At 34.8% G+C, this 27,608-nt stretch overlaps 1 protein-coding gene across 1 annotated transcript in view; it reads left to right on the top strand.

Moving 5' to 3' along the window:
- Positions 1-20,744, top strand: part of KLHL1 (kelch like family member 1) — a 204,914-nt gene extending 184,170 nt beyond the window's left edge. The window contains exons 8-11 of the mRNA XM_057424079.1: positions 1,575-1,737; positions 14,467-14,679; positions 18,096-18,267; positions 19,960-20,744. Coding sequence (XP_057280062.1) covers positions 1,575-1,737; positions 14,467-14,679; positions 18,096-18,267; positions 19,960-20,019 — 608 coding nt within the window. The 3' untranslated portion in view covers positions 20,020-20,744. The remainder of the gene's footprint in view (positions 1-1,574; positions 1,738-14,466; positions 14,680-18,095; positions 18,268-19,959) is intronic.
- The last annotated feature ends 6,864 nt before the right edge of the window (positions 20,745-27,608 follow it).

The following is a 27,608-nucleotide window of genomic DNA, read 5'->3' as shown; positions in this document are numbered from 1 at the left end:
CTGATTCCTTATGTGAATACTAGAATGTCTTCCCACATGTTTGCTACTGATTGCATTCTGAGGTAAGATACTGATTATGAGTTCAATTTAATACTCACCTTAATATTCTGGAAAAATTATAGCTGAAATGTGATTGAATAAAAAACAACTACAAGCAAGACACTTCATACCAGAAGCAATTGGAGAATGAATTCACAGAAGGTTCTATAGAGAAAGATAAGGCTCATAATTTATAGGAAGAAAAATTTCAGTAAAGATTAGCAGGATTTTTAAATTCTTTCTTTAGCATAACCCGCCCCCTAAAAAAAAAACAAAACAAAACAACAAAACCAAAAACTACCACACCCTCCCAAATAAATAAATAAAAACAAACAAACAAACAAACCCCCCAAAACCAACACACAAAGTTCAGGAATACTTTCTGTGAGCATCGAGATGAGAGCTGGTCAAAGTCCTCAATTATTATGGTTTTAAAGTCAAATTATGCCTTGAATGAATTCCTTTTCTGAAATAGAACAAGACACAGTTCTAGCGGTAACTTTACATTGCTCTACATCAAGGATAGTTTTCTGTAAAAAAATAAATAAACCCATTCTCTGAAACTTTAACGTTTGACTGGTTTTTGATTTTGTTGAGTTTAAATCGTGAAAGGGAGTGTAAAAAAAATCAAAGCAACACACTGACACCAACTTAGGAATAAGATTCAATTTAGCCTGAGATTTTTTTCAGAACAATACTTATTTGGAATCATGGATTCATAGAATGGAATTACTGAGCTCACTGTATTGTAACAAATTGTGCTTAACAATTACTTAATCTTCCAGAGCCTTCTAAGCTTAACTGAAGGTACTGTGTGATAGAGGATTCATCAGTTCCTTGGAATGGGTGCTCAAAAACCCTCATAGTTAAAAGTTTATTTCTTATTTAAATTATTCCTACTTCAAATTTCATACCTTACATTTTTTTATAATTTCCTTCACTAGATAAAAGAATTCTTATATATCCAACATTCCTTTCCTGTGAAGGTACCCAGTCTCTTTTTATTTCCTTTTTTGAAAAGGTAAATTGATGAGGCAGCTAAAGTTTCTCACTGTAAGTGACTTGCTGAAGCCTTTGAATATATTGTTTTGGTTCCTCTTTTTTCTCTTCCCTATGGAACTCTCGTAGAAGCAATTCCATTAGATTGCAAAAATTTGAGATCATTTTGGTACCCAGTCCATTATTTATTTATTTTGTGCTTTAGTGATATTCTAAAGAGATAATTCATGATGTAGTAAGTTAAACACTATATAGAAATCTAAGACTATCACATCATTGGCAGGTTATTCTATGAATCTAACGACTATTTTAAGGAATCAAATTAGATTTCTTTGAGAAGGCCTATTTTTCATAAAGTCATGTGGAGTGGCATTAATTTTATTCATGTTTGTTAATCCTTAATTAATCAATCTCAAATTTGTGCATCCATTTTCACTTTGAATATGCAAGTTCTTTTGTTATCTGTGTTTTGGAAAACTGTTTTTTTACTATTAATAAAGAAAGCATACTTTTATCCTCTCTCTCCTCCGTTTTAGGAGTTACAGTGCTTGAAGGGCCTATATATGCAGTGGGAGGACATGATGGTTGGAGTTATTTGAATACGGTTGAGAGGTGGGATCCTCAAAGTCAGCAGTGGACATTTGTGGCAAGTATGTCAATTGCCAGAAGCACTGTTGGAGTAGCAGCATTAAATGGCAAGTGAGTAGGGTGTTCTTACATGGTTGAAACACATTTCATAGAGGGATGAAAACCTGTTACACGTAGTAGTAAATAGCTTTTAGCGTATTGCAACAGAAAGTGTGGTTTAAAATAAATGTAGCGCAGTTGTGCGTACCCTCCTATACCTTGGCTCTTACATTTACTTGAAAAAAGTAATATATATTTTATGTATTATTTTTTAAAAAATTAGTATCAAATTCGTAAGATATAGACCTGAAATTTCAGTGTGTATGCTATAAATCAGTTCAGGAAAAATTGTTAGTTGACTACTCTGACTTTTATATGTTTTATATGTTAGTTCTAGTTAACCAGCTGAGTTTGTCCATCTAATATAGTCATGTACCCAGTTCTATAGGCATTTTGCACCTTGGTTCGGCCAAACACTGATCCATGAAAACTTTGTTTAAGGCGACTGCATTCACACAACAAGTAAACAGAAATTTTACTCATGTCAAAACAGTAAAACTACCTCAATCCTGTAATTCTAATTGTGTTCAGATTCTAAGTTTCCATTTTATAACTTTCACTTTTAAAAATTTTGTGACATTTACTAAAACTCATAGTAACATGATATTATGTGTGTCTTATCACTTTTAAAGTACTTGCTTTTAGCAATGTAGCTAAAACAAATATGCTGTGAACTGTAATAATTTAGAGATAGAGAGAAATTCATCACATCTAACTTCAAATATTTTTGTATAGACATCTATAGCTGAGCCAATCATCCTAAACTCACCTTATGGTCAATGGAAGAAATATCTACTTTTGGAAAGCATTTGTCTTACTTATTTTAGACATATATGTTAGGACAGCATGAACTGTGCTAAGTGCCCATTTTTCTCTCCTAACTATATAGGAAAAGTAAGGACTCTATCCCAGATTCTGGCTTCTGTGGTTTTGATGTTTAAGAGGGGAATATGAATCCCACTGTGGACAACTGAACATAAATAAAGGGCAGTCAGTGAAGAATCCCTTAGCAAATTTCTGGAATAGCATTTTCCTCATACTGTATTGCTGTTGAACAGCAAGAAGGAATGGATCAGAAAAAGCCGCAGATGTGGGATGGAATGATAGACTAAATGTTGAGGACATTAAAAAAAATATTTGATAAAACTTAAGATAAAAAAATATATAGGGGGGAAAAAGGATTCAATAAGGCTATAGGGTTTCCTGGTAGAATATGTTATGCAATTCAACAACCTACTAAATTTTACCCACCCTATCTCTTCCAGTTTCAGATCATCAAGTTTTCATTACATAGTTGGCTAAAAAAAAAAAAAAAAAAAAAAAAAATCCTCTCTATTAGATGGTGCTTATCACTCCTAAGATACAGGCTTGAGATAAATAGGCAGAATTGATTTCTGGGATTGTCAAATTCTTTCCACTGACTGTAAGAATCACTGAATATAAAAGTCAAGCAAGGAGCTTAATGTAGCCCACAAACAGCTGTTACTAGACCTAGGTAGTAGGAGATTGTGTATCTGTCTGTAGCAGCAGCAGGAGGCCTGACAAAGTGCCCATAATCCTATTGTTACAACAATACACTGATATCTTTTTTTTTAAATTGAATCTGAAATTAATTAAAACTACAGGCTTTAAAAGTGCTAACTAATTTTACGACTTTGCCATATTATACTTGTGTCTTATTTGCAGAGTAACTTGGGATTAAAATAAGCTTTATAGGATGCATTCATTATTAATATTGCATTGTTTAATTCATGGTATCATATACGCAGATGATCTACTTCTCATCTGTGACATTAGAAGTTAGTTTTATGTTGTGAAAGCATCTGCAAACCACTGAAGCTTAATTGCCACTGCTTTTTCTTACTAAATCACAGTGCCATTGAAATGTTCCAGAGTAGATGAAATGGACTAAGATGCTTTAATAATGCTGTTACTCTAAAAGAATCTTGTTTCAATAGTGCATGAGCCATGCAGCAAACTAGCAGAGACGAGATCTAGAGAAATAATCCTGCAAATATAGATCTAAAATTATGAGGAGCTGCATATGATTATGTATATACATTCCAGGTATGTTTCTTTTACTCAGCTGATCATGTATTTATCAATGCTTCTTGGTTGATAGATGTTCAATTGAATTTTGAATGACTTACATGAACACTTTTAAATGAAAGGAGATGTTAACTCTCTCACAAAGGCAGAACTGACACCGCTAAAACCTGAAAAGTAGTGGGTTCAATGAAGCAAATGGCAAAGATATTACTGTTTTTTACTCTTTTTAATCCAAATAACCAAATTTTTAAAATGTCCCATATACCAAGGACTGACACTTGGAAACATATGTAAGGAGTGAAACTTTCAACTCTGGTGCTATACTTACTGCACTGCTGTTCCACAGAGCTGACACATGCTGCATTTCTCATCTGAGCTTTTTGCTTTGAAATAGCCAAGAAATTATGGATTTTTTTTTAATAAATGTTAAGGGTATTAGAAATGGATGCCTCAAAGAGAAACAAGTAATGGAGAAACTACTTTAGTATGGAAGATCTGAGGAGTTTTTTCCTGGTTATTCCATATGTTTCTTTTCTTCTCCACTGAATTAAATAATTAAATAAATAAATTGCATCAGGGTTGAACTATATTTGAAGTGAGAGAGTTAGAAAATATTATCTGTGTGTATCTCCCACATGCTTTGGGCACTTCGCATAAAACAGGTACTGTATGCTAAATATCTCAAATGTGAGCTTCTTTAATGCTTGAAATAATATAGTCTTTCTTTTATTTTTTTAACACTAAAAAATATTCCATTTGTGATCTTCCATACCTCTATAGTCTGCTTCTTTGATTTTCCAGTTAAAGCCATTTTAAGCAGAAAAAACTAATGATACCTTTTCCCAGAAATTTGGATGAAAATTGTATTTTTTGTATAAGCTTATGGTGGAAATAAAAAAACTTAGATTCTGATCTCTTTTGGCTCTGAGTTTATTAATTTGCAAGTAACTTCTCATTAGTTCTTAACGTATTGTTTCTTTCTATGCTTACTCATGTTTTTAAAGCTCACTCATATTCCTTTTCTTAGAAGAAAATGCATGGTAGTAAGTGGCAGAAGAGAGGAAAAAAGGATGTGTATCTTGTTAATACAGACAAAAACACTAGAAGAAATCTGTGAAAAAAGGAAATGCAACTGAAGAATAAAGAAAATTTTTTTCATTGGGGAAATATTTATGAACACTGTTTAATGCTGGTCATGCATATTGAAGAAAGTTTAACTGGAAGTTCAGAGTTCAAATAAGGGGTCACACGGCTATCAAAAATGCCTGTCATACCAAAGAAAAGCAACACAAATTATGTATTGTCAGTTGGTATCAGATTTTGTCTGTCACTTGACTAGATAGAATTTAGAATGGCTTCTACATTCTCCCAATTCTGCTTAAGAATTCGTAGAAACAGAGTGTACCAGTGATTGTCTTTTGGATACATATGTATATAGGTATTTAGTATTTTGTCCCTTCACACCCATGCAAACTCATTTGTTTCATTTTGAATTTAATTTGTTAGGTGGAGACACTTTAATAACATGTATATTAAAAAATTTATTTTTATATGTTTATGTTCAGTTATATTCCGTCAGTTCCATCAGTTTTGCAATAGCTGCATTCATTTAGAAATAGATTTCCATAAACTGGATTACTGTCTTAGCAGTAATTTTGCAGCTATTTTCTTTTTCTTTTTGAATGGGAAACACAGAGACCTGGTCAATAAAGATGCTGACATATGTGCAGGGGAATGTTTTGTTTTCAGGTCATTTAATGAGATTAAGCTGGAATTAAACTTGTGTTATTTAGATCAATATGCCTGCGTTAAATAGCGGTTGCTTTAGTTTAATATGTCCCTTGCAAGTGTCATGGATTATTGAAAAGTGAACATCAGAAAGTTTAGGTTGTTTCAGAAAAACAGCAAATTCAAACCAAATTTGTGCATGCACACAAAAGGGTCTCAGAATTGTCTTCTAGTTAGTCACTCAGGAATATATTTGCTGTGTACTGACCTCAGAGAGGCATAGATTAATAATTCCACAAAGTCCTTAAAGCAGTTCAATGTTTGGCACAAGAGAATTAGCAATGTATTACATTCATATAACCACTTACAAAACTCAATTGAGTGGCTGATTACAACCTCCTCCAGGAGTTCTGCTTCTTTGCCTTTCATACATCATATAATAAACTATCTCTGGCATTTTCTTTCAGCAGAATCATTAAAGCTTATTACTAATTCAGTGCCCTGTCTGATCTTTTGTGCTTTTGCACACAAATTCATATTTACTATTTGGGGATCCCATGAAGCTGAGTGAATGTGCAGTTCAATTCAATATGTATAATATTCCTTCTTTCAAGCAAGACTTGATATTTTGGATCCAGCCTGTAAAACAGGAGTTTCTGTATGGTTTTAGCTCATTTTATGTGTCTAGGCTAGACTTAAAAATGGCTAGAACAGGTATAGGTTAGGTAAATGTATGTGACTTTTCTAAGAGAACAATGAAAAATCATGAAACTTTACAGTAAATGCAGTATTTTTCCTACAGTCCAAGGCAAAAGCATATTCAGCTAGGATGTATTGCTCTTTAGAACCAAAGTGAAAGTAAATGTGGAGATGCTAAACACATAGCTGCATGGCAGGGTGAGAACTTGAGCCTGTTTTATCTTGATGCACCATGGTCAGACTTCCAGATGCTTAGGCCACATTTCTGTTTCACATGTTTACAGCACATCTACATCTTTTAGTGTGTTAGCTCCACCATGCTCTTTTCTTCATTCATCACCCACACAAAAAGGCTGTTGGACTAGCTGACTGTTGACTGATATATATCTAGCATTTACTGTAAGGTCTGCCATTCACTTTTTATAATAAGAAACATTTTCTCCCTACTACATATTTCTTTTTTTTTCTATTTTTTGTAATGAACCACAAATTCCATATAGATGATGAACATAACATGGTATGGTATGCATTAATGTGGGCATGTAAGGGTACTTCTGACCAAGCAAACAGTTCATTACCTTACTCTGTCCTAATACCTGACAGCCAAAGACAATCGGGTCACTCCGTCTAACCTAAATTTTTAAATGTAACATATATACCAATCTAGACAGTGGGAGGCAGTGTGGATAACAGCTAGAAAGATTCTCAGCCAATTTTTAAATAATGCAGCTCCCTGAATTAACCAGAGACTTTTAAAAAGCATTCATGTATCACTGTCTTATCTCTCATGTTTTGCAGTCAAAACAGCAAAAGATATTAGCACCCCACATTCTGAATTATTCTGAAAGCCTGGGTTTTAATTACTATATTTAATGTGAGATGAAAAATAAGAATCCCAGCATGTCTCAAAGAGTATTTAGTATTTATATGCTGGGACCTGAAGGAAGCAATTTTCACTGTTAACTGATATTTCTATTTTCCTAATTTGAAACTTGATTACCTTCTTAATAACTAATATTGAGGTAAAAGGAAATGTCTTTTGACTCAGTGGACCAACTTCAGCTGAATATTTCATTACTGGTTGAAATCATTGAATTGAGAAGGATTTGTTCATTGTGAAGGTCACAGACTAAATGATCTGGTCTAAGACTTCTTTTCAAGTCATCCATATAATTGTAATGCACTGATAATTTTCATACTTGAGTAAAAGCTAGGGAACTGGCTCAGTATTATTAGATAAATGAAGTATTTATATGCTGTAATTGTGATTTTTAAAGCTGAAGTAACACTACAAAATTTCATGCCAGGCTAACTAGATAAGAAAGTATGCCTGAAACAATAATATCTCCCATCAGAGCAGGGTTTTTTTATGACATTTTTCGCTTGAGGGTTTGTTTTTGTGACTTATTGATGATTCAATTATTCTTTTACCAATCCATTTGAACTAAGAAAAATATGATACTTGGCATACATAATCATAGTCATGTAAAGAGAGAGAGTATCTTTCATACCTCTTGGTTTCTGCCCACAGTCCTCTCACTGACTACAAACAAATACTTATAAATTGGTATTGGTCTGATAAGGGGGCTAAAGCAACTCCTATAGGAGGACAGGCTGAGGAAATTGGGGCTGTTAAACCTGGAGAAGAGAAGGCTGCTTGGAGACCTCATAGCAGCCTTCCAGTATCTGAAAGGGAGAGGGACTCTTCCTCAGGGACTGTAGTGATAGGACAAGGGTTCAAACTTAAACAGGAGATTTAGGTTAGATATAAGGAAGAAATTCTTTACTGTGAGGGTGGTGAAGCACTGGTACAGGTTGCTCAGAGAAGTAACTGCTCCATCCCTGGCAGTGTTCAAGGCCAGGTTGGACAGAGCCTTGGGTGGCATGGTCTAGTGTGAGGCGTGCTTGACTCATGGCAGGGGGGTTGGAACTAGGTCATCTTATCATCCTTTCCAACCCTAACCGTTCTATGATTTTCTGAATGATACAGGTATTTTGCCTGATACTGAAATACAGCATTCACATGACTGTTTCCATAACAGATATTTCATTATCTACCCAACTAAAGAGTATAATGAAATTTGACTTATTATTATATTAATTACTTATTATGTATTTTATAACTGTAACTAATTTTATAAAACCCTTTGGCAGTGGGAAGAATGACAAACTTATTTCAAAGACTAGCTCACAAGTTATTAGCCTTAGAATGTTTTTGTAGAAAATCTTTAAATCTTGTCTCTGTTCTTACTATATTTTACTCCATATGTAATTTGTCCTATAAATAAACTTACAGCTTAATTTAAATCCTGTAGAAGCTATTTCAGGTTCTTTTAGGACAGTTTTGACACCACTGATGTTTTATACATGTGCTGTTTATTAACTGCTGCTTTTGATCAAGCTCTTTTCTTACAGAGGCAATTATTCTGCCTCCTGCTATAGGAAAAAAGGGACAAATGTTGAGAATATTCTTCCTTAACTTTAGAAACTCGAAAAGGTGTCACTTTTTTTTAACATTTTAGACACAGTTCCTTAATAAATGGATACTGAGACAGAACAAAATGGAACATCTGTATGGTCTAAAATTATGAAACTTAAAAAAAGATGAATATGTAAATACATTTGCTCAGTGTAGCACAAAGTAATTTTGTGCTTTTGTTGGGTGACATGGCTTAGTGTGAGGTGTCCCTGCCAATGGCAGGGGGGTGGAACTAGATGATCTTAAGGTCCTTTCCAACCCTAACTATTCTATGATTCTATGATTCTATGAATTCAATAAATTCTCATTTACTGACAGTCAATGTATCTTTTTTGATAAATCAGAAAGCAAACAAAGGGCCTTAAACTCATGCTGTAGTAAATGATTAACTTACAAAGACTATTTTGCCTTAACGAAATTATAATCTGATAAAGTCATGAACATTTTTAAGTGGTGAAGTCTGCATCCAGTCACTGGTCTTGCAGAGGTAATGTAGCCTGTATAATTTTGATTAGATTTTGATTAGATTAGATAATTTTGATTTGAAACAGGTTCTTTGTATTAGGAAACTATAATTTCTAACTCTTCTTTCTCCCCCGCCCCGTTCCCTGGCATTTTCTGTCAGTAGTTACTCTTTCTTTAATTGCAGGAACTTACTCTTACTCTATAATTTGTTTTATCTTTATTTTTTTTAGAATATATGTATTTCTAACTTAGTCAGCTACTGAACCAAATGCATGAAATACCATTCAAAATTTATACACAGAAACAGGATATCATTAATGCTTTCCATTCAGAAAATTATTCTTTAACTTTTAGCAGTGAACATGGATTGCTATCTTTCCTGTCCTATAATCTGATTCCTAGATCAGGAGTGGACTGATTGAGCAGTACAGAAGTTCAGCACTAATGAAATTGCCTTCCCCTCACTTCTACCAGGGAGATATCCTTTGTGCTAGAGTAATTCTTACACTCTTTCACACATACTGAAAAGGCAGAAAAGGGCACAAAGGATCCTAAGCAAAAGACTGGGTATAGTCTTTGATATTCACATTGAAAGAATTTTGGAAGGTAAAACCTTGTTAAGAAATGCAGCAAAGGCGTGATTCAAGCAATACTACCTCACATCAAAGATAACCTGGTCTTTTGAGGTTGACTTGTCAAACTGAATTTAAAAATGGATTTTCTGATTAGTTATCAAAGGTTTGTAGTGATAGAACTGAGAAAAATTCTTTTGCATCCGGTAATTTGGATCAGATTTCTCCTAACATCCCCTACCTTGTAACCGCTACTGCATTTTCTAGCCATTTTATGCATATATTTGTATGTATATTTATAAATGTTTATTAATATTTATCATCTTAATACAAAAAGAAGTGATGAAAGCCTGCAGATTTCCAGCTTAGAGGAGACTGAGTTTCTTCTAAATTCACATCTGCACTCAGTGGCTGAATAAAATGAAGTATAGACCACTGGGGAATAGAATTCTATAACATCTCCACAGGCAAAATTTTCACTGTGATCAGTGGAGATAAAAGTACTCAGTACTGGATGCTTTCTTGTCAATCTTCCACTCTAAATAGTGAGTGATAATTATAATAGAAATCCCAACAGTTTTGGTGGGATACACAATGAGGTTCAGTTCAGTTAACTAATATTCCCAACTCAGAAATAAAATATGACTGCTACATGATCATGATTGTGACTATTTCTCAAGCTTTCTTTTTAATCATGCAGTGCTGAAAATAAATCTTACACTGCTGTAGGTACTCAAAAACTATTAAGAGACATTACAAGAAGTCTACAGACACCAATAATCTGGAAGAAATAGAAAAAAAAATGAGCTGGATTTGATGCTAAATGAAGTACTACTAATGTAAAATTACTAAAATAGCCTTATAAATTAAAAATGTGAAACTAACAAAGAAAAATTTGAGGGACTTGATTTTGCTTAATTCAAACTCAGTGGATTATCCTTCATCTCTGAATTCTGAAAGCACATTAAGATGAAAGCTTACTTACAAGTATTTTCAACAAATCATCCAGAGCAGAGGTGGCATCTGGTAACTGAAATGATAGAACTTAACATAGTTAAGAGGCATAAGTGTAGCCCTTGCAATTGGTGGACAATCTGTAATCAGTAATGACAGGTTTTCAGGCTTTTTCTTAGAGAAATACATTATACTTCTCCCTATAGAAAATTTTACTATAAACTGTTACCAAGACTAAGCTGCAAAAAATGATTTGTTTGAAGTTATCTAATAAAATAGGACGCTGAGCACTAAGGAGGAAGTAAGAATTATAAATATTAAATATTCTTAAAGTTTTGATTAGCTGAACAGTAGTCTGAATATTCAATAGTGGTTGTAGAGTTGTTCTGCATTTTGGACCTTTGGGTCTATGGATTAGGAAATTAGGAAATTTGAATGAAAAGGGGAAGCAATTCCTGTCAGAGGTGATCAGGCTTATCCACAACCAGAGCTTTAAAGCAATTACTCAATTTCTAACTTTTCTTTGTCAGCATTAGACCGTTGTGAAATTAAATTTCAGTGTTTGTCTTATGATCTATTCCTTGCAAAGATACAAAATAAACTCTAAAATGATAGTTCCAAAATGTGATATTGGGAATTAATTTTGGTTTGCTTTCAATAACATGGATTGTTTTAACAAAAACTAGGTGATCCCAATTGCTGACTGGAACTTTTATCATTTTTAAGCAGCAATTGCTGTCTCTTTGTCAGCAACTCACAAATGCCTTTAGCTATAATTTACAAGCTGTCTCAATTGTGATAGAGGAATGAAAAAGTGTGCTTCATTTTAAATGTGGGAATATCTTACAGAATTATTTCAGTTGAAAGACAGTGGAATAGGTGAAAACTTTTCATGCCAGGAAAAAATAAAATAGTGGGTGTTTAGGCTAGGGAAAACACATAGAAACATAGAGTACCAGGTTGAAATGGACCTCAAAGAGCATCTGGTCCAACTTTTCCAGGAAAAGCATTACATAGACTAGATCTCTCAGCACCCTGTTCAGCTGAACCTTGTGTCCAGCACTGGGGAATCCACCATTTCCCTAGGAGATTAATCCAATGGCTGATTGTTAACATTGTGAAAATTTACCTCTAGCGTCCAAATAGCATCTCCCTGTAGTAATTTGTATCCATTACCCCTCATCTTTCCCATGTGACTCCTTCCAAAAAGGAAATCTTCATCTTCTTTGTAGCTACCCTTTAAATACTGGAACATGATGATAAGGTCTCCACAAAGCTTTCTTCACTCAAGGCTGAACAAACCCCGTTCTCTCAGCCTTTGCACATAAGGCAGGCTTCCCAGTCCTTGCATCATCTTTGCAGCCCTTCTCTGGATACTCTTCATCCTGTCCACATCTTTTCTGTATGGTAGGGACCAAAACTGAACACAGTACTCCAGATGTGGCCTTACAAGTGCTGAGTAGAGTGGGATAATGGTTTCTTTATCCCTGCTGGTGACAGCCTTGTTGATGTAAGATAGAAACCTGTTGGATTTTTTTGCTGCAGCTGTATGCTCTCACTCATGCTGAGCTTATTGTCCATCAGGACCCCCAGGTCGCTTTCCACAGAGCTGCTCCCCAGCCGGGTAGGTCCCAGCCTGTGCTGCACTCTAGGATTGTGTGTACCCATGCACAAGACCTAACTCTTGTGCTTGTTGCATATCCTGTTTCTTGTTAGCCCACTCTTCCAGCCTATCCAGGTCTTCCTGCAGGATGGCTTTCCAAAGTGTCCACTTCCCCAACTCAGTATCATCATGATTATGATTATTCACACTGAACTCTTCAGAAGTGTGGGGTTTTTTTTGCATTTTTAAAAATTGTGTTAAGTGTTTAGGCGCTTGAATTCTATCTGGAATTCTCAGGGTTGTTAACCATGATATTCACTTTTAGGGATCATTTATCTACAAGTAATAGACTACTGACATTTGAATTGCATCAGGGAAGCCTCCAGTAATTACGCATGTTTCTCCTGTGTAGTCTTTGTGAAATATACCAGCCTACAGAGAATGCCACTGTACTCTTGACATCACAAATAACTTTTAATCACTGTCTGTGGGCAGCTGAATCAAGTCCCATCTTTGAAAATAAGGATAGCATCCTTCAAAAAAAACTACATATAAAAGCTTATATTTATGTTTATGTTAAAGTAAATACTTTTGCATCACTAGTTTAACTTTTTTTTGGTACTGTTCTGCAGTTCTAATTCTCTGCTGAAGTAGAAGATATGGCTGTTCTTTGGACTCAGCTGACTATCCCGAGCATAACAGCAATTTAGACACAGCAGACACCTGCATATTAACACTTACATGTAGGTTTCTTAATCTCAAATTGAATCCTACCTGTGGATATCTGATAATCATACAGAAAGGTAAATACCTTAGGGCTGTATCCACAGAAATAGCTGCAAAAAAAGCATATTTACTTGAGCATCTCTCATGGGGGAGTATGGGTTCTCTTGGCTGCTTTAGTCAGAGCACTAGTATGTCAGTCAGGTAGTATCAAAATGCTCTACAGCTTCAGTGACATATTTAGTGGTAGTACAGTACTTCATTATTCATCAGCATCCATGCCAGTGAAACTTAATGGCAAATGCACACTTAAATAGCTGTGAAAAGGACAGTAAAAGCTTTCAAATGAATAATTGTTTCACACAGACAGCTTTTGCATCCTAAATTGCTCAGTGGTTGGATTTTAAAATAGCTTGTGCTTTTCTTAGTTAATCTCCAGGCACTGGTGAAAAGGCATCAGACTGCAAAAGGATTCATTTAGGAAATGAACGTAGCATGGTAATAGTGGGAAAGAACAGTTAGAACTATTTCCTCCTGGGAACGATTATAAGGGAAGAAAACAAATTTATTACCTGCAGATAATTAAACAAAACAGTTTTTTTGTTACACCACAGTTTAGCCATTTTGAATTCAAAATAGTTTCGGAAGTTTTTCTTGACTTCCTTACAGAACTCATAATATATGAAGTACCTGGGGGGTGGGGGGTGGGGGGGGTGGGTATCATTTTCTTGCTTTCTGAGTAGGCATGTTAAAGTTAGTGTTAATTCTGGACACGAGTGTCCCATTCATAGTTTTCTATGTGGAATAGATCAAACACTGAGTACAGTTATCCATATGGGTTTTACTTTATCATACAAAGCCAAATTGCATACAAAGAAGTGTTTCTTTATTTTTCCCTTTTTTTTTTTTTTTTTTTTTAAGAAGGGACAATTTGGAGCCTGTGAATGTGTTCAGCATTAAGGAATTACACAAGATAAGCAGGAGTTGTCAGACTAATTCCCACTATTTTGATGCATGATAAAAACGGAGAAACAATAATAAATGGATTGCATATTTCTTGTTTGTCTGGATTACCCATTATAAATTAGCATTTACACTTCCTCCTCACAGATGATGAGCAGTTAGGACGCAACCCTGCTTACATGATCTATAGACACGAATACATATATCCCTTATGGGACTCTTGGCAGTATATGCTGTAATCAAAGAATGAAAATATCCAGTACCAGAAAGAATATATCTTCCTTTCTAGTCATGTGGGCAAAGGACTAAGTAGTATATGAATGTGTGAATAATATTAAAAGTCATCTATGCTTGCTGATCGTATGAAATTCATATGATTTTTGAGAGATTTTTTTTTTTTTTCCTGTTTGCTGATGTCAGATAAAACCCCAGATTCTTCTTGGTTTTGTTTCAACAGTTCTGAGATCTTGTTTCATTAACGTTATTGTTTGTGTGGACTTTCTTAGGCTATATTCAGTTGGAGGTCGGGATGGAAGTTCGTGTTTGAGTTCAATGGAATATTATGACCCTCACACAAATAAATGGAATATGTGTGCTCCTATGTGTAAGAGAAGAGGAGGTGTAGGAGTAGCAACATGTGAAGGCTTTCTTTATGCAGTTGGAGGCCATGATGCTCCTGCTTCTAACCATTGTTCCCGACTGCTGGACTATGTAGAAAGGTACCTAACTATACATGTATTTTTTAAAATACAAAATAATGTCCAGTAACATCACCCTCTTAGCTAAGTGATGGTTAAATTAAACAGATGTTTTTACTCAAGAAATGCCAAATTATTATATATTTGAAAGATTCCACAGATGTTTGTAGAAGACAATTTCTTCGAAGGTTATTTATTTTTTCCTTTTTTTCACAGTAGCATTAGATATTATCATGGACACAAAAATCCACTCTTCTCACACCTCATTTAAGAAATTTTATTTTTAAAGCATGATGCAGAGCCATAAACTAAACTGCAGAGATAACAAAATCAGCACTGGATTAATTTTGTAACGCAAAATTTTGTCCAGTTGTATTTTGTAACTCTAAAAACATAACTGAAAAAGGAAGTAATACAGAACTGCTTAAGTGATTTATATTTAAGGTACCTGACATCGCTCCCTTTAGCAATGCTACCACTTCCTGATGTGTTGATATAAGCCTTAACACACTGCATTTACAGTATCCTGAATTTTGCAGGTGGATACTCTGCAAATTCAAGAATATCTGTTAAAGTAGTAGGGCACAGTTGGAGTGTTTATAGCATTCAGTTTGAAGGTATTCTTCAAATGTTTAATTAAGGTTTGACTCTTTTCTATTTCTGTATGCTTTAAAATAGAAAAAGGAAAATACAGTCTCCAAATATATACAGTTTGGAAAATTTAAAGTAGATATGTTTGAGCAGTTGGTTTATCTTTATGTAGAAGTAAAAACGGGTGCTAGGAGAGATTTGTATATTTCTTTTCTGAGGGGTTTAATCTTTAAATGTCTGGCTTGCCATTTACTATTTACCCAGTATGTAATCCAAAATTCTTGTATGATTTTGCTCAGTCTTAAACTCATTCCCATCTCTTCTTTATGTACGCAAAGATCACATACTGAAAAGTACTTTACTTCTCATCTCCAACAGATGTAAAACTCAGCAGAAAAATCCTAAGGTGCCTGTACTTCAGGGCCTGTTCTCATGGGCTTCTATTTACAAGGAACAATGACCAGAATTTTCAATGAAATAAATTTACATTAAAACTACTAGGTACAATATTAATAAGTATGAAATCTTTCCAGCTACTTTTGATTATTGGTCCTTGTAAGGGAGCTTTTCTTTCATTTTTTTGGTCTCTGAGCAGAAAAACCTTCTGGTGTTGAAGACAAACCACAATCACATTTGTGTTTCTCAGGGAAGACTGTAACAACGAAATATACCACTCAAACTATTTCGTGCACTGATATCTGAATGTCATTATATATTCTTCCTTGTTAGGTATTTTTGCACTGATAGCAAAAAATGTAGATAATGTACTTCACGGACAGTTAGCGCCCTGACTAAAATCTAGGACTAACAAATCAAAACTTGTAAGGCTAGTATCTTGCATAGAGTGGGTGTGAATTAATTGGACTCCACTAAAACATGAAAAACCCTCTCATGTCCCTCCCAGTGATTGATAAATTTATAAGGTGGATAGGATGTGATTTAGTTTGTCCATTTTGACATTCAAAATTACTTCATCATCTTAAAAAAATAAAATAATCTGAATAATTTAGGAAACCAAACACTAGCAAGTGATACTGAGGTCTATCACAGTAAACTATTTTACATATCTCTGAAAGTTTTACTTTATGTAAATATCTAGGGCACTTTTTTTTTATTAAGTTGCTTTTCTTCTTCAGAAATGAATTTCTGCTTCACTCATTTTGTCATTCTAATACAACCTGATAAGATGGTCTTTATTCAAATATTCTTTTGCTCCTTGAAGATTGTCAAACCAGACATAATGTTTTATTTTTGAGATTATGTAAATCTAAGGAGATCAGATATGTGAGTTTTAAAGGCTACTGCCAGAACCTTGTTCAGTAGTAATTAGCATACCTAATTTAATGTCTTCTAAGATTGATGCAATTATAAAGGGTTTCCTATAGATTCAAGCACTCTAAAATAAAATGCTTGTCTGCTCTTCACAAACTGGGAAACTACATTGTTGTATAGCTTTTTTAAAGGTAAAATAACTAGTTCCTTTTTCAAAATTATAAAATTTTGGAGATATTTTGGAAGATTTTATAAAACAGTTTTCTTTTCCAGATGTTGCTCAAAACAACTATTAAAACCTTAAGGAAGTTCTTCCCCTTCTTCTCATCTTGATTTTAGATTTTTTCTTTCCACTTTCAAGAATATCATAACCCTTCTGAACTTAGGGCATACCTAGCTATCATAGAGATGAAATGTACAGGTTTTTTAGCAGAATAAAGGATGTAAGAAATCTCAGACATTTCCCTGGCAATTACAAAAAAAACCCAAGTTCTTGTGCAGTTCAATTTTGCTGACAGAATTGAGTTATAAGAATTCTGTTTAGCCTTGCATACCTCTTTGCCAGAAAAACATGAAGCCCAAATATGCCAATTGTATTTAGTTTCCCTGCTTTAGCACATCTTCACCACAGTCTTTCTGGAGCAGTGTATTAAATACAGTCTATCAAAAGCCTAGAGTTTTCCTTTTTCTGTAAACCATATGTATATGTCCTGGATTCAGCTGTAACAGTTCTTTCCTTCTTAATAGCTGGTGCAGTGCTGTGTTTTTAACTTTAGTCTGAGAACAATGCTGATAATAATCCAATGTTTTAGTTGTTGCTAAGCAGTGCTTACTGTGATCAAGGATTTTTGTGCTCTGCCAGTGAGGAGAAGCACAAGAAGCTGGGAGGAAACGAGACAGGGCACCTGATCCAAACTAGCCAAAGGAGTATTCCATAGCACAGCACATCATGCCCAGTATGTAAACTGGGGGGAATTAGCTGGAAGACCCAGTCTGCTGGTCTGGTCTGGCTGGGTATCAGTTGGCAGGTACTGAGCAATTGTATTGTGCATCACTTGTGTTTATTATTCATTTTTTCCCCCTCTTTTTTAGTTTTATATTTTCTCCCTCATAATTATTATTATTGGTGGTGGTAGTAGTAGTAGTTTTGTATTACACCTCTGTTACTGGACTGCTCTTATCTCAACCCATGGGATTTACGTTCTTTCAGTTCTCCTCCCCATCTTGCTGGGAGCTAGGGAGAACAAGAGGAGGAGTGAGTGAGTGAGTGGATGCATGGTTCCAAGTTACTAGCTGGGCTTAAACCACAACAACATATACAACTTTCTGTAGTATTATCAACTTCTAGTTAATAAAGTTTAGACTACAAGAAAATGTGTTGAAAGAACTTGGTTCTTTCCAAAAAAATGAACTTATATCTAATGCTGTCTCTTAAAGGTGCAGGTGAAAGTGGTCTGATGCCTATTTTTGTATAGGGTGCTAAATTATTTTTATTTTCCAGAGAAAAAGGACTATATTCAGGTCAAAGTCAGCATGAACTGACACTTATCTGGACATCCTTTCTCTTTCCTCAGGTATGATCCAAAAACTGATACATGGACAATGGTGGCTCCACTGAGTATGCCTCGAGATGCTGTTGGTGTCTGTCTCCTTGGTGACAAATTATATGCAGTAGGTGGCTACGATGGTCAAACATACCTGAACACTATGGAAGCCTATGACCCTCAAACTAATGAATGGACACGGGTAATCATAAAGTCTTCATTTTTTTTTTTTTTCATCTGTAACATATTTTGATCATTGTACGCAAAAACATTTCTGAAATACAAGTATGGTATCTGAGGTTGCATTGCTGTAAAACTAGTCTTAGTATTTTACCAAACATTGTGTTAGGAGGGGATACTTAGGTCCTAAGAAATTGGTCAAAGACAGAATAAGCAGTCATTATAAATACTCTTTTTTCATTGTTAGACAAAATTCTTTTCCTGATTCACTTCTATAGCAAATTAATCTTTTCCAACTTTCTTCATGCAGAAGAAGCATTATAAAAAGTAGCAAAATGGATTTAGACTTTTCACTGGTACTGAGCATGTCCTGAATATCCTTCACAGGAAAATTTTTATATTATGTAGAGACACAAGTTTCCATTTCATTCTTCAGTTCCATATTCTTCCATATTTTCATAGAATCATAGAATGGTTAGGGTTGGAAAGGAAGGTAAAATTATCCAGTTCCAACCTCCCTGCCATGGGCAGGGACACCTCTCACTAGACCAGGTTGCTCAAGGCCCTGTCCAACCTGGCCTTGAGCACTGTCATTTTTTAAATGTTTTGAAGTTTTGAAATGTTGAATTGCATGCATTGTCCTAAATTTTAACTACAGAAGAATTAATAGGTATAATACTAAATTGGTTGTAGGACATAATTATTTTATTACATCACAGTAGTGCTTGGATCCATAGCAAAGACAAAAAGAAACAAAGCATTGTTTCAACACTTTCTGTTACTAGTTCTAAGACTTCCTGAAGTAATTTGCTCCACCAGTGTAAATGTTTACATCTGAATTAGTCACCCTAAGTTCCCTTTAAAGCTGGTGAAAAGTACATACTTTGAAAGCATGGTCTTATCCTCATATAGGCATTTTAAATATGCTAGATGTATTATATTCAAAATGCTTGTTTGTTTTTTATGATTCTAAAGGGTTGCTTCTGTTGTCAAGCTTAAATGTAGACTTATATGGTCTAAAAATAATGCAGAAGCCTATCTTTTTAATCTAATATTAATTAAAAGAACATTTTTATGACTTTCTGTAGCAGATAAGAAATAACTTTCAAAAGATTCTTTTGCTAAATCCACCAGTCCACATAAAAAAAAAAACAAAACAGCCCATGAATAACCACATTTGGACAGATAGTTAGGAAACATATATCATTAATTATAGGGTATTATCTTTACTATTACTATTACATTCTGTATAAGCTGACTCTGCTGTGTTACTTTCATCAAGATCCAGTCCTCTAAAGGTATTCATCCTTGTGTTGTCTTGAATAGTGTCTAAATCTGCCAAACTTATTCCAGCACTTGAACCTGTTTAAGAATACTAGAACCATACAATTTTGATATTGGTAGTCTTGACCTTGTCTCAGGCTCTACAGTCACCTATTATAGAAAGCCCTTGCATATCAACAGTTCACAGAACTAATGATAACGCTAAAATCACTTCTTTTTCCTGTTCTCACATTTTTCAAGTGAAAGGTTTCAGATGTAAGTAACTTTAGAATTACAATACTAGGATATTGTGGGTTGTATGTTTGGTTTTTTTCCAGTGGTTTACAGGCCCATTAGTTTTGACTATTAAAGAATAATGCTGACACAGCACTTTGGCAAACCCTTGCATGGCTTGTTCCTTTTCGGTTAATTTGTGTCTTTTTTCCTGCAGATGGCTTCCCTAAATATTGGAAGAGCTGGCGCCTGTGTTGTAGTCATCAAACAACCATGACTTTGATCAGCACTGCTTAGGGCTTTACAGACTGTGAAATGATTATTTTTCTATCAGACAACAAGAATTACTACTTCATGAGAACAAGGATTCACACAGTGGATACTCTGTTGATCACAAACTTGAAAAAGTTTGGAAGTGAGAAAGATTAAATATTTATGCCCTATAAAATCCTAAAAGCTGTTCACAGTCAGTGAACAAGAAAAAAAATCCCAGGCTGTTGTAGGCATGAATATGTGAGCATGGGGTAGTAAGTTCAGGTACTGTTCTCATGAATGTGTCCTGGAGAACTGGATAACCAAGGGACAGCTCTAAGCAAGGAGCATGAGGGAATATGAGAACAGCTTTCCTGGCTGCAAGAGTTTTAACTGCAGAAACATTAAAGTACATTTAATCACTTTTAAACTGTGCTTTTTAAAGAGGAAAGTAGATATTAACTTAAAAAAGAAATCTGTTTAGGTCTTGTCTTCAGATGGATTATGGTGTTCTCATTTAAACAAGTGGTTTGGTTCTCACTAAAGTGAGGAGGTAGAAAAGTCTAGATATTCAAGTTTCATAGTGACTGAAGTGTTACTCTACTGTAGGAAGAAAAACAAAACTAAAAGTAAACCTCCAAGACTACTTCTTGTTATAACTTTGAATTGTATGTTCTTGCCAGTGTTAACATATCTCATGAGTCTATTAAAGGGAAGCCTGTGTGTTTAGTCTAATCAAACACAAAGCAATCCTTTGGCTGCGCTGGGGCTTTGCTGCAAATATGGGAGTCAAAAGAGAAGTTTCCCAATTCTTTCTTAATCTTGTATTCAATTTAAGCATGTGGTCTCTGATCTCATTGCTTAATACATCTTCTGCATGTTGGAAGCTCATGAAATGCTGGAAAATAGATACTGTTCCTTCACTGCTTCTTGTAACAGATGAACCATGGTCAGAACAGCCTATATACAGCCTCTTCTAACATTTCAAGAGGGATAAAAATACTATGTCTTATTTCTTTCTGACACTTGTCCATACACAACTTTGCCTGAATACAGCTGCCAATTTATGACTTTCCACGTAAAGATAAGCTGCTGAGACCAAAAAAAAGATTTTAGAATTATAATTGCAATTAGACATTAGCATTCAGTTCTCATGCACAGATACCTAATGAGTTTAGAAGTAAAATTTTTAATTCTGTTCCCAGAACTTCCTTTTGATTACAGTATATCCATACACAATAGTGGTATGATTACCTATGTACTGGCCTTCAAAAAAGGATTATGTCTGTTAATTGCAATTCGTGGCAGATTTGCTTTCTATGCCTTCATCATATTAAGCCTCAAATTACCCTCAATTTCATTTTCTAATCTTAATTTACATTTGCACATTTCCATTTGCCTTTTTTAATTTATTTCTACTAATAGAGTAGCATAAACATCAGTTTTGAAAAAGAAAGATTAAGCTTGTGATACTCTTTTGTTTATGGACTTGTTGATTACCCTGCCATTTTAAACCTCTCCTTTTAGTTATTTTTTGCATTTACAGTTTTTATTATTGACAGTGAGGAATGCTAGAAATATAATCATTATTAACAAAACTCTTAATAGAAAAAACATCATTTAAAAGTCATTATTGAGTAGAGGTCTTTATTATTGACGTTTTGTGGTCCAATTTCACTGACTTTTTTTTGAAATCGAAGCCACTGAAATCAAAGCCACAAATAAGGCAATAAAATGATCTGAAGGTAAGAATATTATTACTTTGGCTTTAATTATAATTGTTCAATACATATTTCTATATGTGTTCTTGCAATAGAAACACTAATATTGCTTAAAAGCAACAGTAAATTTTAAAAAATCCTTTTGTATATAGAACAGACTTTTAATCATATGAAACTTGTTACATTATTAAAGTAATTTAAGGATGCCTGCCTCATAATGTTACTCTGTTAAGCTACTGTTAATTTATTTAAGGAAACCATTTTGGCATAGACAAAGGATTATTTCCTTGAGTATCATTCTCTTGTACAGAAAACTACCATAAATTGACCAATATTTGGAAAGTACTTATGTTAAAATATATCTAGAAAGCTCTATCTATTATACAGATTGGTTTATATGTTTAGAAACCCCAATTAATTCCCTTGAATATATATTTCGATTACTTAAACACTTTTCAATTACTTCAGTAAAAATAACTCACAGAAGAATTTGAAGCTATACAGGTTTTAATGGCTCAGACACTGATATCCATGAGCAAATTCCAGAAACACTGTGCACTGTGATCATGAAAAAAATACAGTTTTTTCACAGCAGAATTCACATTCTAGAAATGTTTCTTTATTACTGTGCACTAAATGAACTGGACATAAAATGTTTCTATGTTATCTATGACTTTGCAGTAGCTTTTTCATGAAGAATAATTAGAAAAGGCTTTTCTGCAAAGGCTCCAAAAAAAATCTCTTGTAACTATTATCAAATAGCAGTAATAAATTACATGCAAAATTCTTTAATTTTGTGTGAAACTCTTTTCCTGTATGAAATTCACAATCTGGAACAGGACACAGTGCACTTTTTTTTCCATTAGGATCACATAATGTCCTCGGTTCAGCAGTAGCAGTCATTTTTCTCCTTTTGGTAGCTGGTGCAGTGTTGTGTTTTGACTTCCAGCCTGGGAACAGTGCTGGTGATACCGATGTTTTTGGTTGTTGCTAAATGATATTTACCCTGACCAAGGACTTTGTGAGGCTCATGCTCTGCCAGGGAGGAGGGGAAGCCGTGAGGAAGCAGAGACGGGGCACCTGACCCAAGCTAGCCAAAGAGGTATTCCATACCACGGCACGTCATGCCCAGGATGGGGGGTAACTGGGAGTTACCCGGAAGGACACGGGCTTCTGGGTTGGACTCGTTTCTTGGCCGCTGGCATTGTATTCTCTTCCCTTGTTATTTTCTCTTCTCATTGTTGTAGTTGGTAGTAGCGGTGGTGATTTGTGTTGTACATTAGTTGCTGGACCGTTCTTGTCTCAACCTGTGGGAGTTGCACTCTTTGATCTTCCTCCCCATCCCTCCAGGAGTGGGGAAAGGGAGAGCCCCAGGTGGGGGGTGCCTCGATTGCTCTCAGCCCGGCACCACTCACTGGGAGTGAGTGAACAAGCTGTCTGGCTAGGGTTTAAACCACAACACCTACACATACACCTGTGTTTAGTTTTGTATGTTCACAATCCATCTGTACATAGGCTCTTTGTACATTACTGCTTTCTCACTCTTCTCCCCTCCCTATACCCAGTTTTCCAGTTTCTGTTTATATTGCAGATGCTTTTTACCATTAAGCACATTTTGCTACAGAATCATTTCTGATGAAAGCAGCGGGTATAATGGTACACCATACTGGTAGCCAGTTTCTTACCACTCTATATACAAAGTGGATATGCATCACATAAAAACCCCAAGGTTTATTTTTCTTTGCCATAATAAAGTTTTTTGCTGTGTCATCAGTCTTTTAAAGATCTATACATTGAAAAAAGAAATTTAAACTTTCTAAAAATGTAAACATTTTTAATAGAGAGCTTCCAACTATTCACAGATTACTCCAACCTTAAAAAATTGTGTTTAGTCATGCAATATTTTTGATGATCCCAGTACTGGCATCCAGATCTCTTGCAGATGTTAGTGTCTGTGAAAGTGTCTCATTATCTCCAGATTTTTTCTAATCCAATGGACATCTCCCATTGAGTGTAAAGAATACCAAATTTAATATTTACAACTTACATTTGAAACTTCCATGTGGTTTGCACAAATTAGAAAATCAGGACCCCAGACTGCTCACAGAGCATGCTGCTAAATTTCATAGAAGTTTGACTCAAAATTATAAAAGTATCAGAGTAGCAAATATTTGTGCAAAGGATAATACAGTAGAATAACCACATCTCAAAAATATAAAAAGAATATTAGGGAAAAAAATTCTGTTACTTTCAATATACTTTATTCCCACCACAAGCAATTTGATTTTAGGGAAATAACTATGCAACCAATCTACTAGCTCATAAATTGAAATACTATTTGAAAGCAGCATTTCTTACAGTGCTTCATGTAAAATAAGGACTTGACTTTAAAAGAAGAAAAATTGTTATTTATCCCAAACTAATACTTAAAATCTCAATATTGAAAAGCAGTAGCATAGATATACCTTAGAAGTCAGTAACTAGTTACATATTTTAAATTCTGAAATATGTACATATATTAGGTAATACAGGCTCACTACCAACTCAAAAGAGAATCTCAATATGTAAAAGTAATTTCAGAAATATTTCTGCTTAAAAATAGATTATCCATGCAATCTATCTGTTCTAATTTAAATGAGAATATACAAAATATTTGGCAGGATAATTATTCTTCAGCCTTACTCTAAATCAAATATAAAGCTGCTCAAATTGGAATAACCTTACATTTCACTGTAAATTTCCTCATTATAGGCCTGCTTCATAGTACATGGGGATTAGGTACACTCAGGGGCAGAGAGACTGCTCAAAATACTTAAATCAGCAAAGCTTTGATTTCCCTGTGCAGAACTGCAACTGTTGGAAATTCAGCTATAAAAAAAAAAAATTACTTCCACAGGTAAGAAACACAGTGGCAGGGAATAATGCAGCCTATATTCGCTGGCTATCCACAGCTTCCTGAAGGGATCAATGTAGCTGCCAAACCCACCACCCTCTAAAGGTTGTGTATAAAGACTGGCATCCTTAGTGTACTATTTATAATGTAGAGACTGTCCCCACAAATACTCAATAGAAGGGCTGAATTTGAAGGCGTCCAGGAAAAAAAATATTGCTCCAAAAGTGAGGTGTTTAAGTAAAAGAGCTTTCACTTTAGTTGCCCACATGTAAGTGTCTAGTATCTGAGATTTAAGACATCCACACTGGGTGGGCAGGTATGACATAGATAAAGTTTTGGAGTAGCAACAGAAGTTCAGATGGGAAGCTCTGTTTCCAGATGACATAAGGTGCCTATATGTAGGCAAAGGAAATCCATGATCTCTTATATCCCATATATATGCACCCAGTGCCATTAGACATTTGAAGGCAGCATCTTGAGTCCCACCTGGGTTGTAAGAAAGGCTGAATTTAAAAATATTCAACGCTAGGTCTCTTAACCATGAAAATATTAATTTTAGGTGTGAGAGCACAGTCAATTAATACTCAGTAATACTGACATAAAATGTTTAAATATGCTAAATGCTAACTCATAGAGAGCCTTTTTTAGCATGAAAATTAGCTTTTTTGTACCACTTCAGCCAGATTTTTTTTCTGTAAGCAAGTCATGAGTAAGTCACCCTTATTCAGAAGGGTTATTCAAATATTACTTACAGTAGTTGCTGTTGCCTAATGTAGAGTTCCTGGTTCTGCCTTTTCATTTAATGCTGAAATGTTTCCATGCGCAATTCTGTAAAGATCTGGAATACATATTTCAGTCACATAGTGGAAAAATATCACATGTAGGCATAATATGGAAATGGAGTGTATCAAGGGTTGTTGTTTTGGTTTTTTTTTGGTTTGGTTTGTTTTTTTCCTACACCTGCATATTTTCCAGGACATCACTAAATTAAAAGAAATCATTTGTCCCATATGAAAGGAAAAAAAGAAAGACCTGCAATAGCACACTGAATGAACAAATACCAAATTCTTAATATCATTAATATAAAGTGTTCTAGAATATGTAGATTGTTCTTGAATATAGATGTCTACTGTGTAAATATCCACATCAGAGTTATATATCCTAGGCTTTTTTCTTAGAGCTAGAATAGCAAAATCAGTATTTCTAGGACATGAATCATGTAATTCTAAAGATGGAATAACTCGCACTTCAAAAGGGTGTTTCTCTCCATTGACTGCGAAAGGTGCCTGGTGCTAAAATGACTAGCTCAGATGCAGACAATCACACTGTGGACACATATATTCCGTAGGATAAATATTAAAGTTGGGTGAGATGAATCTCTAAAATCTGATAAAAGTCTAGAAGGAGCCAGCCACACAAATATTTAATTCAAATAACTATGACAGTGTTCCATTTAGAGCATTACTGTAAGATTCAACTACACATTGAACAAAACCAATTTCCTTGTTCTGAAATCAAGCACTGCTCATGATCTTCAGAAAATGGTAATTTTGAGCTTCCAAATGACATTAAAGAAGTAAAAGATATCCCTTAATTAGCCTAAAAGGACAAAATGTTACCTGCAGGTCCTGGTTACCTAACGTTTAGATATCTAGCTAGAATTCAGGGAGAAGGGACAAATGTCATAGGATAAGCTGCAAAACATGTATATATAATTAAACTTTAGAAGCCTTCAGAACATAAAATAGTATTATTTAAACACTGGATACATTAGATTGATGTAATGAATGGGTAAGAGTTATGCCAGGCCCTTGTGCAGGAAGAGAAAAACTGGGGAAAACAGACAGCTTTCACTGGATGTTTCATTTCATCTAAATACAGGCATGCAAAATAGTCACCCACTTGAGATGCATGGTTTCCTTCTGATTTATAAAGGTGCCAATATGACTATCCCAGATTTAGGCATGTAAATTAGTAAAAATCCCAACAATGAAGTGTAGAAAAATACGAAGGGTATGAGCTGTCTAAAACTGCGAATCTGCTTGACTTTCTGTTTTGCTGACACAGTATGCCGCAAAGTGACCACACACTAACTGTATACTATGCAGAGTTTATTAAAGAAGCACGCTAAAGCCAATCAGCACACTAAAACCAAGAACACTAAATGTGAATCAGGTAAATATCTTTCTGTATAGTAAATAAGTACAATAAAGCAAATCAGAAATATAGGTATATGAGTAAAGTACCAAAGAAAGTTAACAATGCATTAGATCATTACTGTATATAGAGAAAAGAGATTAAAAAGAAATACATTTCCATTTACCATTGTATTACAATTCAGGCTCACATTTCCAGCTGGGAAGCCCTGTTGCAGCCGATGCCAGGAGTCTCAAGTAATAGGGAAAATTCCTATGCGGGATATCCATCCATAGGTAAGGCTTCTCCAATGGCCACTAAAGGGTCCTGCTTTTATACCCTTATTAAAACACCTGGCTTTATGCCAGATCTTCAATAGCTTACTCGTGGGACTGTGCAGTTTCTCATGATCTCACCGTTGTCCACTCTGAGAGTGTTGGCCAGGGCCCCAGTGCGGCCAAGTATGAAGGTCATACAACAGCTGCACACCTATGCTCTCCTGTCTCTTTCAGACAGTCACAGTGAGCACAAACAAATACAGTCTGCCTAATACACTGTGGCAAACAACATCCTTTGTTATGGTTCTCAGTCATGAGAGGGAATCAACTCCCAGCTAGGTTCCCATAAATTACACTTTCTCATAGATTTATCCAAATTATAATTTACTTTGGAAATAGTTTATACCATACTACATATTCTTTACCAGCTCTGTATATATAGACTTAATTCAAGAAATATATTTTTTGTGCTTAAAGGAAATCTTTCAAATAATGCATCCATTGTGCAGCTACTGTAGGTAAAAAGCTCTTTTCTTCTCATGTGAGTTCATGATCTTTGTGCAGTTCTGAACAATCAATGGATTCA

This window comes from Pezoporus wallicus, unplaced genomic scaffold, assembly GCF_028554395.1.
Source record: "Pezoporus wallicus isolate ANWC-B61680 ecotype Strahan unplaced genomic scaffold, APGP_CSIRO_Pwel_v1 contig_16, whole genome shotgun sequence".
Classification (NCBI taxonomy): domain Eukaryota; kingdom Metazoa; phylum Chordata; class Aves; order Psittaciformes; family Psittacidae; genus Pezoporus; species Pezoporus wallicus.
Note: the sequence above shows the minus strand (reverse complement) of the source record. Positions and strands in the feature narration are given on the sequence as shown.